The sequence below is a fragment of the Bradysia coprophila genome, unplaced genomic scaffold, assembly GCF_014529535.1.
Source record: "Bradysia coprophila strain Holo2 unplaced genomic scaffold, BU_Bcop_v1 contig_151, whole genome shotgun sequence".
NCBI lineage: Eukaryota > Metazoa > Arthropoda > Insecta > Diptera > Sciaridae > Bradysia > Bradysia coprophila.
In genome coordinates this window covers 236,989-250,775 of record NW_023503423.1, presented here as the reverse complement: position 1 = coordinate 250,775, position 13,787 = coordinate 236,989, and the positions used below count along the sequence as shown (strand labels likewise).

At 36.8% G+C, this 13,787-nt stretch overlaps 2 protein-coding genes across 3 annotated transcripts; both read left to right on the top strand.

The window, feature by feature from the left end:
- The first annotated feature begins 616 nt into the window (after positions 1-616).
- On the top strand, positions 617-3,651 carry LOC119074945 (zinc finger protein 2). 2 transcript variants are annotated; one of them, XM_037181333.1, is made up of 7 exons: positions 617-1,673; positions 1,730-1,759; positions 2,766-2,908; positions 2,984-3,008; positions 3,093-3,146; positions 3,204-3,293; positions 3,354-3,651. In XM_037181333.1, the coding sequence occupies exons 1-7, from the start codon at positions 872-874 to the stop codon at positions 3,611-3,613; spliced, it is 1,404 nt and encodes a 467-aa protein (XP_037037228.1). In that variant the 5' UTR covers positions 617-871; the 3' UTR covers positions 3,614-3,651. The 2 variants fall into 2 exon arrangements, with proteins under 2 accessions (XP_037037228.1, XP_037037227.1); XM_037181332.1 differs by having other exon boundaries at positions 620-1,673; positions 3,204-3,651.
- Positions 3,652-4,805: 1,154 nt separating this feature from the next.
- On the top strand, positions 4,806-11,564 carry LOC119074948 (coiled-coil domain-containing protein 39). The gene is made up of 10 exons (XM_037181337.1): positions 4,806-5,196; positions 5,274-5,421; positions 5,487-5,644; positions 7,013-7,642; positions 7,704-7,919; positions 7,980-8,775; positions 10,672-10,837; positions 10,898-11,045; positions 11,098-11,311; positions 11,366-11,564. Exons 1-10 carry the CDS (start codon positions 4,969-4,971, stop codon positions 11,524-11,526), a joined length of 2,865 nt encoding a protein of 954 aa, XP_037037232.1. The 5' UTR covers positions 4,806-4,968; the 3' UTR covers positions 11,527-11,564.
- Positions 11,565-13,787: the final 2,223 nt, after the last annotated feature.

The following is a 13,787-nucleotide window of genomic DNA, read 5'->3' as shown; positions in this document are numbered from 1 at the left end:
GACTTGACGATTGATGAACTGACGAAAGATACGCTGGATGAGCCACATCTGAAGCTTTTCTTATACCTAGTCCACCGAAAGAAAGAGGTAGAGATGCCTGATTCCAAGAAAGACTTTGTATGGGATGAAAAATTCTAGAAGCTATATCTCAGGCCAGGAGTCTTGGACTCATATAATTTATTGTCAGTATTATGCTGAAAACAAACGAGGCATTCAAAACGTGTTTTGGTCCTTGTTTTCATGACGAAATTGTCGCAGCTGTCAAATAAAGTTAGAAATTTCTCTATCGAAAATTGCGATTGCTGCATTTGTCAATGAAAACTAGGACCAAAACACGTTTTGCATGTTTCGTTTGTTTTCAGCCTTAGCCTGGTACTATAAGCTATCGATATCACTTGACTATAATAAGTGTTTACAAAGTAAGTTGAGTTCATTGTACTTAATAAGATGTCAAATGTAAACTGCATGCAGCAACTTAACATTTCTGTGCGCAATCGAATAACTGCTATAATACCCCTACTATAATCCATCGAATGTAAAGTAACGTCGAATAAACCTACTGTAACGTGCGAGCCAACGGAACATCTGAAATATTAAAAGTCTCGTCGTTCCTGAATATTCACAAAAATTTATAGAAAATTAAATTTGAAGAAAAAGGCATACAAATATACAAATCTAACTAGAGAACATTGCCGAGCTCTTTCACGATGTTTATTTTTAGTCGATCGAAAATGCGCTGTGAGTTTCTTTAATTCTGACGAAATACATAGTGTGGAAAAGTTGGTACCAATCCCGAAGTGATTGTTTTCATTCAATTTGTTTGATATTTTATTAATAATTGAAATAAATTAAATAAATTGTAACTTGTAAAATGTGTGCAAATATTCTACCCTGTCCATTGTGTGAACAGCCCAATTTTCGAAGTATCGACTCATTGCGTATAAGCTTAGTGAACGTAACAAATCGTCCACTGGATTGTCCAATTTGTCGCGATGTGCTATATGGTTTAGACAAATTAACTATTCATTTATTCAGTCATTCGTTGAATCAAAATAAATCCGCGGAAACGGGATACGGCAACTTTATGGTCAATGTTGATTTGTCCACACCGTCAAATGAAAATAAGATCGAGGCGTTTCCAAGCGAAAACAGATTGAATCGACGGAGCGCCTCACCTTCAAATGAAACTGTCTCTTTGAATCAACCGAACCAGAACTGTGCGCCTTCAAAACAAATCATCGAACCCCAATGCGATATGTGTGGTGCCAACTTCAGCACTCACGAATTGCATCGATTGCATTTGAAATTGGTGCACGAAGCTAGCGATGAAGATATTCAGCGGAACGAATCGGTGATTGGAGAAAAGGATCACAAAAACTGTTTTCCGTGTCATCTGTGTTCGAAGTATTTCAAGATGAAAGGATCATTGCGGGTTCATTTAAAAGTTGTTCATTCATTTGGGAAAACCGGACGAATCAGTATACCCATATTGGATTGCTATAAACAAGCAACACCATTGTGTAATAATGCAACAGAATTGCGTGGGGCTGATGGTGTGTTTAGTGCCGAAAATAAACTGAACAATGCTGAGGTCAAAGCTTGGGAGTGTGATGTTTGTGCCAAGTCATTTACAACGAAGTACTTTTTGAAAAAACATAAACGACTGCATACAGGTATGAGCAAAAAAAAAAGAGTTAAAAAGCGTGATTACTGACTCATTGGTTTTCAGGAGAGATGCCGTACCGATGCGAGATATGTGGTAAGGGGACAAGAATTGTTGATTATACTCGGTATCGGGCTGTCCATAAATGGCTAACATTCAAAATTAACTAACCGAAAAAATTATCTAAAGAAAGACACAAAATGAAGAGAGTTGAGAGAATTAAGTCGTCTTCGTGTCCAAATGTTTATTTTGAAGAGTGGGCGATTGTGATCCTAAGCCGGAGGAGCGGATCATAGTCCAACTCGTCAAAATAAACATTTATCGCATACGTGGTGTGATTCCCCGAAAACATTATTCACCTAGGATATATAAACAAACATTATAATTCTGTAAATTGTCATAGTGTCATTCGCATATCTTGTTGTCTCGTTTTCGCTTATGCGATAAAAAAGAATATGCACGTATGACAAGCCGTCTCGGCTTCATGAACAAACTTCACTGCTGTGACATTTCATGGGAATGAATCAATGTGAAGTTGTCACACAAAAAAATAGTACAGTGATAATGAAGTACTTTAAAAACATGTGGCGCCTCTACATGCCAACCGACTAGGCGAATAACAGGCACAAGAACAGGACTTAAATAAGAGGCCTCCACGACGGACTAGTCCAAAATTCTCATATAAATTCAGTGTTTTTATGTTTGTATATGCCACTGCGTTCTGGCGTTCCATAAAAAATATGAGGCCTAAATCTGTTCTTTGTTATTGGAGTGCGTTACATGCATGTTTGAACATGATTATAGGGATAAAAAGATGAAAAGTAGATAGTAGAGTTGTCGTGTGAATTTTGTTGATCCGAGGCGAAGCCGAGGTCAATAAACACACGAAAACAAAATTTTTCATTTCTATCCCGAGTTATGTTATAGATTTTACATATTGTGGGCGTCGAAAGAAATGCTTGAAACATGAAAAGTACGGTTTTCGACGCATGTAGCAACAACCATTACATAACTCGGCCTTGCCTCGGATCAATAAAATGCACACAAAAATTCAATTTTTCAACTTTTTATGCCTCGTTATGTAAATAACTAATCATTTCAGGGAAAAATTTCACATTTCAACAGTCTTACCACAAGCACCTTCTATATCACAGCGACGAAAAACCACATATTTGTTGTACATGCGGTAGAGCTTTTAAGGAGCTTTCGACACTTCACAATCATGAACGCATTCACAGTGGAGAGGTATAAATTGGAAATGTTCCATTTTCCATCCGAATGCATTCATAGAAAACAAACAAATTACTTTATCTCTTCCAGAAACCTTTTCAGTGCGAGACGTGTGGTAATTATTTGTTCTACGGAATGCGAACAAGTTTTTCGTAAACTCTCTCATTAGTCTAAATTCTTACATTTCTTTGTTTGTCAGATAAGTGCTTTAGACAACGAGTCTCTTACCTAGTGCATCGTAGAATACATACAGGTAAGGCACGATCCAATCGACACGTTTACGATTAACAACAAGCGACCATTGTATTAGGTTCAATGCCTTACAAGTGTACAGCATGCGAAAAAAGTTTTCGCTACAAGGTATCTCAACGAACGCATAAATGTCTGGCTGAACCTCCAGGTACTGTTGTTCGACAAACGGGTGACTTACTACAGAAACTCATACAGAGTGTGTCGTTAGGTAACGAGCACATCGATGTTGCTGACAAAGACTTTCTCAATCAATCGTTGGACGAATTTGTAAAAGAATCGTGCGACAAGATTGGAATCGGTGACGACGGTAACATTAGCTTTCAAGACGGTACGACAACGATTCCAATCGAAGTGCAAATTCCGTCGCCGTCGGAAAAGTTTCAGAACATGTGCTTGTATTCACCCGCAGAAAATGTTGCTTTTAATGATTCGTTAGATCTTTACGGAGACGATGACGTTGGATTGTGAAAATTGGAATTTTTTAATAAAAAATGTATTTATTTTACTTAAAATGTCTCGCCTATAATTATGTTAGATGCAAGATAAAAGTGCGGTAGGCTCGGCAGTAGAAATAATCGGATTCTTCCGAAAAACAGCGGTGGACATTTTTTTTAGAAGGTCGTGTGGTGTAACATTATAAAAGCAATTGTATACGTAAATGTGGACCAAATATTGGGTTGTAGAGTAGATAGTTAGCAGTTGAAAAATTTGATAAAAATACGAATATTTTGGCGAACTTCCAAAGGTTAATATGAATCCGAAAATTTTATTTTTCTGATTGCGACTATTCTCAGATTTCCAATGACACCAAAGTAGTGTCACGACACGATGAATGTTCCTTTGAATTTTCTATTGATCGAAATGCACCGCCAAATAAACCGACCATCGAAGGTAGGTTTATTCAGCGCTGTTTTACATTCGATGAAAAATTGATTTTTTACCATTCTGCAAGTGTAAATCGCTTACGATTTATTTATATTGAGGGGTAAGCAAATTTATGCTCCAGAGCGAATTTAAACAGAAATTTAGCATTTCATATTCGTAATACTACTACTATTAAAAACTGAGTCAGCAGCTGTGATTTGATGCAAAAAAAAATTTTTTGATCAAATCTTTCCTGTACATGGAATTAATTATTGCAGTCAAGCAACTGAGGTTCAAATTTACAATTCAAAGGTGCATTCATAGTGACATCGGTAAAAGTCTCCAGATATCGCTAAGATAACAGGGCCACAAAGAAGTTGAAGTCGTAAAAGATCGAACTAAACCGTTCCAAAGTTAAGTTGAAAAATATTTTCAGCAAGCAATGCATTAAAAACTAGCAACGACTTAAAGTTTAGGAATTTTCTGGGTTACGTTTTGGGAAAATCCTTATATCGACGCCATTTTGTTTCACATAAAAAAGTGGTTCTACAAACTGTTAGAATTGAATCAGTCTTTCAAGGAAAAAAAGAAATTTCGAGGAAAGTTGTCACTTAGGTAGATTTATGACTTTTAATTTTTTTTTTCATATAACCCGCTTTTCCGGCCGGAAAACCGATTTTCCATTTTCCAGAAAAAATATTAGTTCCACAGTTTTTCATGCTCAATCATAAGAAATAAAGAAAAAAATCGAAAAACGTAGAACGAGCGGATTGACACAAGTGACTGGACTAAAATGCCATAGAAACGATAAACAACCACATTACCATTGACCAAACATGTCGCTTCATATTGTTGTCCGGTCGTATTCCAAAGGCGTTCGATCATCAAAATTTTAACAAACAAAAACGAATAATTATATTTTTAGTGGAATATTAAAAATCCAATTATAAGTCACAGCCATGACTAATCATCAACAACAAATTGAAAAACTTTTGTCGTCGATGGGCTGGACCGACGGCAGCTTTGTTCCAATAGCAAACGATGAGAATAAAATGTTAATGGAACAAATGCAACATCGTTCAACGGAAAAAGAGCATAAAGTTGAATTAGAACGACAATTAAACGATCGACTGCAGAGACTGACTAAGAATTTGGACAATACTCAACAAACCATTCAAGAAAACTCGGTATTTTCATTTTATGTGCATCCAAAGAACTGGCGGAAAACTGAACCCATTTTTTCTTTCCAAATACTTTTCCTTAGAAATTATTGGAGGCTCATAGATCACAATTGACGGATGAGCAACACTTGTTTAAAATATCGGAACATGAATGTTCTACGTACACGAGGGGTGTAAGGGATGTGCAAAAACAGCATCAAGACTTGGAGAAAAATGATAAGCGAGCCAACGGTAAATATCACCGCCAAATGAATAATAATAATTTTCAGAGATTTCCCATACAAATATATTATTAGACGAAATGGAAAAACTTTGCCAAATCATGGAAAAGTCTACGGCACATATTCATTGGATGAAGGAAGCTTTAGATGAATGGACGACGGCTATGGTACGCGGGGATGAGACAAATAAATTGATTGAAAAGTACTGTACGGAGGATAAGAAGCGAGCAGAGGTAAATTATTCTTTTCTCAGACAAGTTGTAAATCATTTTACCGTCTGTCCCATGCGAAAATTGATCGTTATATTGCGATTTGCTGACTGCGAAAATTATCGATTTTCGTGAATTTTTCAGTGAAATTCCACTTTTGCTTGTGGTGGGGAGTGAAACCAAGGCTGTAAACTTTGGGGAGGTCACGCAGACCGCCATTTTATTAGATACGCAAAGTTTACAGCCTTTTGAGTAAAACAGAATAGACTGGATGCTGTTACTAGTGTAGGTCCATATGTCAAAAAAAGGATCCGGGCGCCTTAAGTTCTTTAAAATTTTAGTTTGTTGCAGAAACTTGTGGAACATTTTTTTTGGAAATTGGAAAATTGTTTTTATCTGCCTAACGATAATCTAGATGTTATCTCTCTTGGGCAAATGTGTTTATCTGAGTAACAGTGGAATCGGTATGAGGATTCCTCCAAAAAGTAGCCCGGAAAATTATTCAACTTTGAAGCCATTTTCACTGGCCATTTCCAATCCATTTTTCATAAAAGTGGTGTCATTCGAAAGCTACTTTCAAGTAATTCTGATTCCGGCTGGCCATGATCCATGTTCAGGAGCCTGAGATATGGCCTGGAAACATTATGCATTTCCTAATAAGGATTTTTTAATTTTCTCCCACTGATGTTGAATACTAATTCCCGTTTTTCTTGCGTCACTACTACCCCTCTCCTTGATTTCTATTCAAGGATTATGGAAAGTTCCATATTTGAGATGTTAATTGCGATTTTCTTTATGACAATTACAATTTACTTTTACGAAAGCTTCTTCGCGTGACCAACCTATTTTATTGGACCTGTTTTCGATCAAAATTATTTTTTGACTGTGGAATAACTCATCATTATTACTTTTAACATGTTTGAAGTCACCCAGAGGTCAGTTCCTAAAAAGAAGTGACGTCTTCATGGTCAACTGTCTTCCCTGTCTTAGAACTATAGAACTGCATGTAGTTCAGACGATTTTTTTCGGTTCCTTCCTGGTTTTTTCTTATGAACTGTTCTGACGTTACCTTAACCATCAACAGACAGAAAAATCTTAAAGAACTTAAGACGCACGAAATTACACAACTAGCTTCACTCTGCGTAATTCATTGATTCGGAAACAATTATGCGATAAAGGAAAACTCTTAAGTGTATTTTCGAGCAACTCGTTTCGTCGACTCTTTTCGCCTTCGGCTCAGATAAACAAACTCGCCACATGTCGAAAAGACAGTTACCGCAGCTTGTTGCTTAAACACACACTTGGGAGTTTGCTTTTACCGCAAAATTGTTACCTCACTTCCGCTGCATTTAATGTAATGTAGGAACTTAAAACAAGCGTTATACCTTCTAGGAACTAGAATACAAGCGCAAGACAATCCAACAAGCAATTGGCAAGCAACGTGTTGCTCTCGTCAGTTCTTACGAAGAACAAAAATCGTTGGAAAATGTTCTGGACCGGTTATCGAAACAGTATCGCCAAGTCCATAGTGAGCGGCAGCATATGATCACAACATGGAAAAAGGCGGTCAAATCATTGAATGGACGAATAAGCGAAATCGAAACGGTCAGCCATGATATCGAAAAATCTCGAGCGACAACCGACAAGAAGAACCAAGACCTGAAAGAGCATGTTGAATTCTTGCAACACCAAGTCGAAAACAATAAGGCCATTGAAATTAAAATCGCCGAAATGAATGATAAAATCATTGTAATTCGTCGAAAGTTAACTGATTTGGAAGATGAGACTACGTTACAGACAAATGAACTGGTCACGCTGAGGAAATTGAGTCAGAATTTAGCCGGAAGACTAGCACAACAGCGGTTCCAAAATCGACAGTCGCATCGTGATCATGATGACAAACAGAGCGCGTTTGAGAAGGGGATAGTTACATTCGATACTCTACAGAAGCAAATGAATTCTTTTATCGGCAGGAAGTTTAGCGCACAAGATCGTTTAAAACACATTGAAGATTTGATGGAGGTATGATATAGGAATTCCTTAATTTGAACAAAACTATTAAAATAGGGTTCATTCATTGAAGGGTGAAGATAAGGCTCTTAAGGTTTTAATGGCGGAACAATCACGATTAGGAAAAGCTTTGTATCGTGGACAACAAATAGCACAAAATTATCGTAACGAATGCAAAATCATTGAGACTGATTCGCATCGACTAGAAGCGGCTGTAACCAATTTCGGTAAAACATTCAGGGATCAAAATAAGGAACTGCTTAAACAGAGCGAGATAGCGTATAATGTCGTAAGTGAAGTTGCGCATATTTTCACTTTACGTATGGTTGAGTCTATCCATTTCGTCTAGGACTGCAAAATCGCAGATGTTCAAAATCGCATAGCAAAAATGGAGGGCGCATCAACCGAATCCACAGATCCAGAAGTCGAACGGAAGTTGATCGAATTTGAAAAATTGTACGTGGTGAAAGAGAGTAGGTTAGCGACAATGAGGGCAGAATCAGAGAAATTGGACAACGATATGCGACGATTGACTGTGGTTTATAGCGATGCGTTGAATGAATTGCAAAAGCTGGACGACAAGATACAAGCAAAGCAAATGGAATGTGAAGGTGGTCAAACGGCTCTAAAAACTCTGACGTTGAATCATCATGAGCGATTGGTGGAACATAGTGTGATCAAAATGAGGGTGTGTCAAATGGAAGGTATGGTACAAAAGCAAATGAACAAAGTTTGCGGCCTGGCAAAACATAAAGCGGAACTGGACAAGGCAATGAATGAACGAATATACGAATTACAAATGCAGAAAGATTTACTGTTAACGAAACGCAAACAATTAATGGCCCAGTTGAGTCAGCTGAAAGCCGATGTTAGCGAACGGAAATTAAAAATCGACGCAATAATTGCACGGTACGAGCATTCCGTTGAGTTGTTGGGGCGAAACGAAGACGGAACATTGGTCAGTGCCGTGCAGGTTAAGGTGAAAAATGCACAAGAGAGACAAATGCTGATGCAAGAAGGAAATGTTTTAAACGAGAAAGTGGTGAAGGCAGAGCGCGATATCAAGATGATTGAAAATACGTTAATTTTGGTGAACCACTCGAATGAAAAATACAAAAGATCGATTGACAATGTGACAGACAACAGTAAGTTACAGTTTGTCACAGTATAACACGTGGACTTGCCGAAGAGGCACGTTTTGAAACGAATTGTAGGGCACGTTCTTAAGACGTAAAACTCATCGACAGGATTTAGGTTGTTAGGTTAGGTTATTTATCTCCAGACTACGGTCTCGTTAAAGTGAAAAATTCTTGCATTTTAACTCGAGACACAAACAGCTAAGCCTATTAAATCCATCTGTATTTATTGCTGAAGTTAGTTAGTTAGTTTTTTAACATAACAGGGACTATCTTTGGGAAAGCATTTTCCAATAGTTCCCTAAATTTTCACACAATTCCTGAATTTTTGTACATTTGTTCAAAAATATTTTTTCGGAAAATTGAGGAAAATATGAAAAATTGTAGGAAATGTAGGGAAATTCAAGAAAATATTTTCCAAAAATTAGTCCCTGGATTTTAAGCAAACCTTTAGGGACTCTCAATAAGTTAATAAGTCAATTAGTCTCTCAGATCGAAACAGTGGCAGAAACCATTTCGCTAATTTTAATTAGCAATGGGTGTGCTCTACGTGTTTGTTCGTTGGAGGTTTGGTGCATAATCGCCAAAGTCATGTGGTCGTTATAGACCTTTTCCGTAAACCGGACCAACAGTGACAGTGGCAGAAACCATTTCGCTAAAGTTAAGATCATCGATATAATATGTTGTACATAAGCAAACACAAAGAACGTTTGTGCCGTTTGTGCGGAAAGTATGTATAGATGTATGTGTAACGTAACTTACGTTCTAAGAAAGCGCGCGGAATAAAACCATACAAATATTTGAACATCCTAATGTCCCTGACCTTTTTGAATGTACTTTTTAAAGTCTCTTCGCTTGATTTTGTGTTATGATTAAAATTTTGCGTCGTTATGTGTGTGGTGTGATGTATTTCCGAATTTTCGTTCTTCGTGTGTGCTAATCTACCATATAGTACGTCGATGGTTAAAGTCATATATGAATGAGAGATATATACGACATGTAGAAGAAAAACATGGGCTAAAATTTTATGTGTTGGTTGTACCGAATTGGAGCTAGTTAGCTGTCAAAATTGTATGAGACGATGGTGTAGCGATGCGCTGAAGCGCTGTAGGAGCTACAAAGTCTCATACATTTTGACAGCTAACTAGCTCAAATTCGGTACTACCAACACAGGTTTTTTATGTTCCACGAATATTCAACTTTGTATATATCAGTCTTTCATAGATGGTTAAAGTATAGTTTCCACTTAAAAAGAGCACTCCGTTTAGCCTCCGTCTACACGACAGTTGTAAAATAGAACAAAAGAACTGTCACGCAAACGGAGTGGAAATTGAATTTATTTCAATTTTTTACTCCGTTTACGTGACAGTTCCTTTGTTCCATTTTACAACTGTCATGTAGACGGAGGCTAAACGGAGTGCTCTTTTTAAGTGGAAACTATACTTAAAACTCTCAAAGAACTAAAGCTCTTGAAAAATTATGAAATGTCAAAGAGTTTTTAATTAAAATCAGAGCACGGCATAGTATAATTAACCAGGCAGGAGCGGTTCGTTTTTGAAACGTCAAAGAAAGCACCTAGTACACCTGCATGAAATTGAACTTGAATTGAACACGGAGTGCTCTTTTTAAGTGGAAACTATACTTAAAACTCTCAAAGAACTAAAGCTCTTGAAAAATTAGGAAATGTCAAAGAGTTTTTAATTAAAATCAGAGCACGGCATAGTATAATTAACCAGGCAGGAGCGGTTCGTTTTTGAAACGTCAAAGAAAGCACCTAGTACACCTGCATGAAATTGAACTTAAGTGAACACTGACAAAAATTGAATTAATTTTATTCTGGGTTCAGTCAAAGACTAATTTTGCGTATTTTTTCTCAACAATGAGTTTTAAAGAAAAATATTTCAGACAAGGAAGCAGTTGAATTAAATGCTGCAAATTCTCAATTACACGAATCCCTAATGCAACTGAAACATTTAAAAGCGAATTACGTGTACATCGCTAACGAATTGGACCATTTGCGTTTCCAGCGCGAACAGATCGAAAAGGATCTGGACGATGTGTCGCGATATCGGTATGCATTGTTTTGGATTGATCTCTCATTTTGTATCAATGAATCCAATCGTTCCCACAGCATGGAAAATAATGATCATTTGATGAAGATCCACAAGGAAATTCTAGACCAAAAATCCAAAATGGAACGAGCCGAACGAGAAATGAAGTCGTCGCGCAAAGATGCCGCTCAAAATTTGAACGATAAAGAATTTTTGCACAGTTTCGATGTAATTGATCGATTTTGTTGTGAACATTTCAACATAAATGTACATTTTTCAGAGGGACCTAGAAGTCAAAGAGAAGGAGCATCGGAACAATGTTGCTTTGCAGCAACTGGCCGAAATGGTAGACTCTGTCATCGGTATGGGTCCAATCGTTTCGCAACATTTATGCGAAAAAGGTTTGAGTGTGCCGCAAGCAACTGGCTCGTCACGCTTAACGTCGCATCGCAGTGAGAGCGAGTATAGTCTAAGGCACGGCAGTTCGTCAAAATGTAAGTTTCGAAGCATATTTTGAAAAATCCGCTCAAACAAAGAAAAATTTTCAGTATCGCAGCGATCATTTTTGTCCTCTTGCTCGTCGTCTAATTCTACCAAAAACAACGAAAGCGCTAAAAGTACCGGTCCAACGGTAATCACATTGGATTTTCCTGACAATAAAATGAATTGCGGATCGGTTAACAAAATGGGCAGAATTCACAAGAAGTAATTGTTTGTAATTATGGAAATTATACTTATTCGAATTTCGACAGTTGTCTGGCTTTTTTTACCAAATAAAGTAGTTGATACCTTAGGTTTATTTCAGTCAACTTCAAAACAAATAATTTCTTTGCCTATGGCCAACGCACTTCAAGCATGGGTGGTACTCTAAATAGGGTACTGAAACTTGTAACTTGACAGTGTGTAAGACAACTGTGAAACTATAAAAAAACATTTCATACTCTACCATTTGGCAGCTGTCGACTTTGATCACTTTTGCTTGACGTGCATTGCTATATCTCTTGATTTGAGAGTAGAGTGACTTTCATGGAATGCGTGTTAGGGTATATAGAATCGTCCGAATTGCGCCGAGGGTAACTGAAAATGTAACATAGAATACCACATTCAACTTAAAGAGAAAAATCAACCTAGCAGCGCACAAACGCAATCGTAATAAGAGTCTTTCCAAACCAGCTTCAAAAGAGTTTCACAACTCCTCGCTTTCTGATTTGTAATATTCACATTTAGTCAATTCACGCCATAAGCGTGCCTAAAATTTGAATTTTAGGTGAACGAGTCGATGAAAAAGTTAACCGAAAAATACATTTCAACGCTTCCTTGTTAGAAAGACTTGCGTGAGAAAGATTTTGAATTTCGACCGCACTTACGGCGTGAATTCTGATAATGACAGCGCCACCTTGGCACCTCTCGAGTGTAACTCTATGGTTTCTACTGAACGCATCATTACAAATGTCAAAACATTGTGATGTAAATAAGTGACTTTTTTACAGTTGTTTCGCTGGATTTATCGAAAATCTAAAACATCTAAGTGATTGATTTTGATGATAATAAATCGATATAGCAGCTGTGTGTGCCAAAATATTGGTGAAGTTTCTAGACTGATTATTACGTGCGTTTAGTAATTTGGTAAGTGTTTGCTTTCATTTATGAAATACGTTGTTTGTGAACTGTATGGGATATGGGATAGTGTAGTTGATAAGGACTATTTTTGTGTGAACGTTTACAACCAACAAATCGTTTGGCTTCCTAGAATATATTTTTTTACAGTGAGACCATCCTAAAATCATTCTTTCGACTTTTTTGTGAAAGTCTGGAACCAAAAAAGGATGAAAAATTAAACTTTAGGGGGCAGCCAAACGTTTTTATGGTTATAAGCGTTCTGTTAAAAGTTGTCCTTGTCAACTACACTATACAGCGACCGCAAAATAGTTAGCAAGAAATTCATGTGTTTTCTGAAATTTTTAAGTTCCAATAGTTTCCATATATTTGGAACTTAATCGCGGTGAATATGGAGATGCCATGCCGTCTGTCCATTTTTTTTAATGTATACATATATAAGTCAGCACCACCTGTACATGCTTTCTACAAGTTTTTTACATTTGAATTTTGGAAAAAGCAAATCTTTCACATCAAAGAAATGACTTCTCAAAACGCGAGTCAAATGGTATTTTTCATTTGTTGTTATTCGGGAAGAAAAATCAATTGAAATAATTCCGAATGTATCAACAAAAAATATCTGTTCCTAACATTAACATTTATCCAACAACAGATTCTACTTTTTTCGTAGTTTCCATTAAATTACTTGTGATGGCACCACATATTTTCAGAAAAGTGCGTCCAAGGAGAAATAGGTAAAATCAATCAAGATCTGCGTTCGGAACTAAAATGAATGTCAACATTTCTTTCTAAACGTTACCCAAGTAAAAAAATCGTTTTCTTGACTTTGATTACGGCATGAAAATGTTGCCAATTTATTCTTAGCCAAAATAGAAAAGTTAATTATTACAAGCTGTGCAATCAACACTCATTTTATAGAATTTTGGATACCTTCTCACTCACCTTTCTATGCACAAAACCTTGATGTGTGCCATATGCATATCTTTTATCATTTTCATTGTGCAACTGTCAATTATTCGTGTTGTGACTTGAAGGCAATTTTGTAATTTGTGCTTGAGTTGTCGAATTCTACTTTAATTTTTGTGTGAATAATTTTGTTTAAATTCCTGATTACAATCGCTAAACCGAACTGGTGTGCATACGTTATTTTGCACCAGCTGGTCACATACAATTCCAAATGGGACCAGCTGGTGCAAAATAACGTATGCACACCAGTTCGGTTTAGCGATTGTATATTTTTTTTAATTTTCCATTAAAGTCAACAATATCCAAAATGTAAACGTATGACGAAAATACGCCCATCAAAACTTTGTACTGTTTCTTCTAAAAACGATAACAGTCATTGTTTTGATC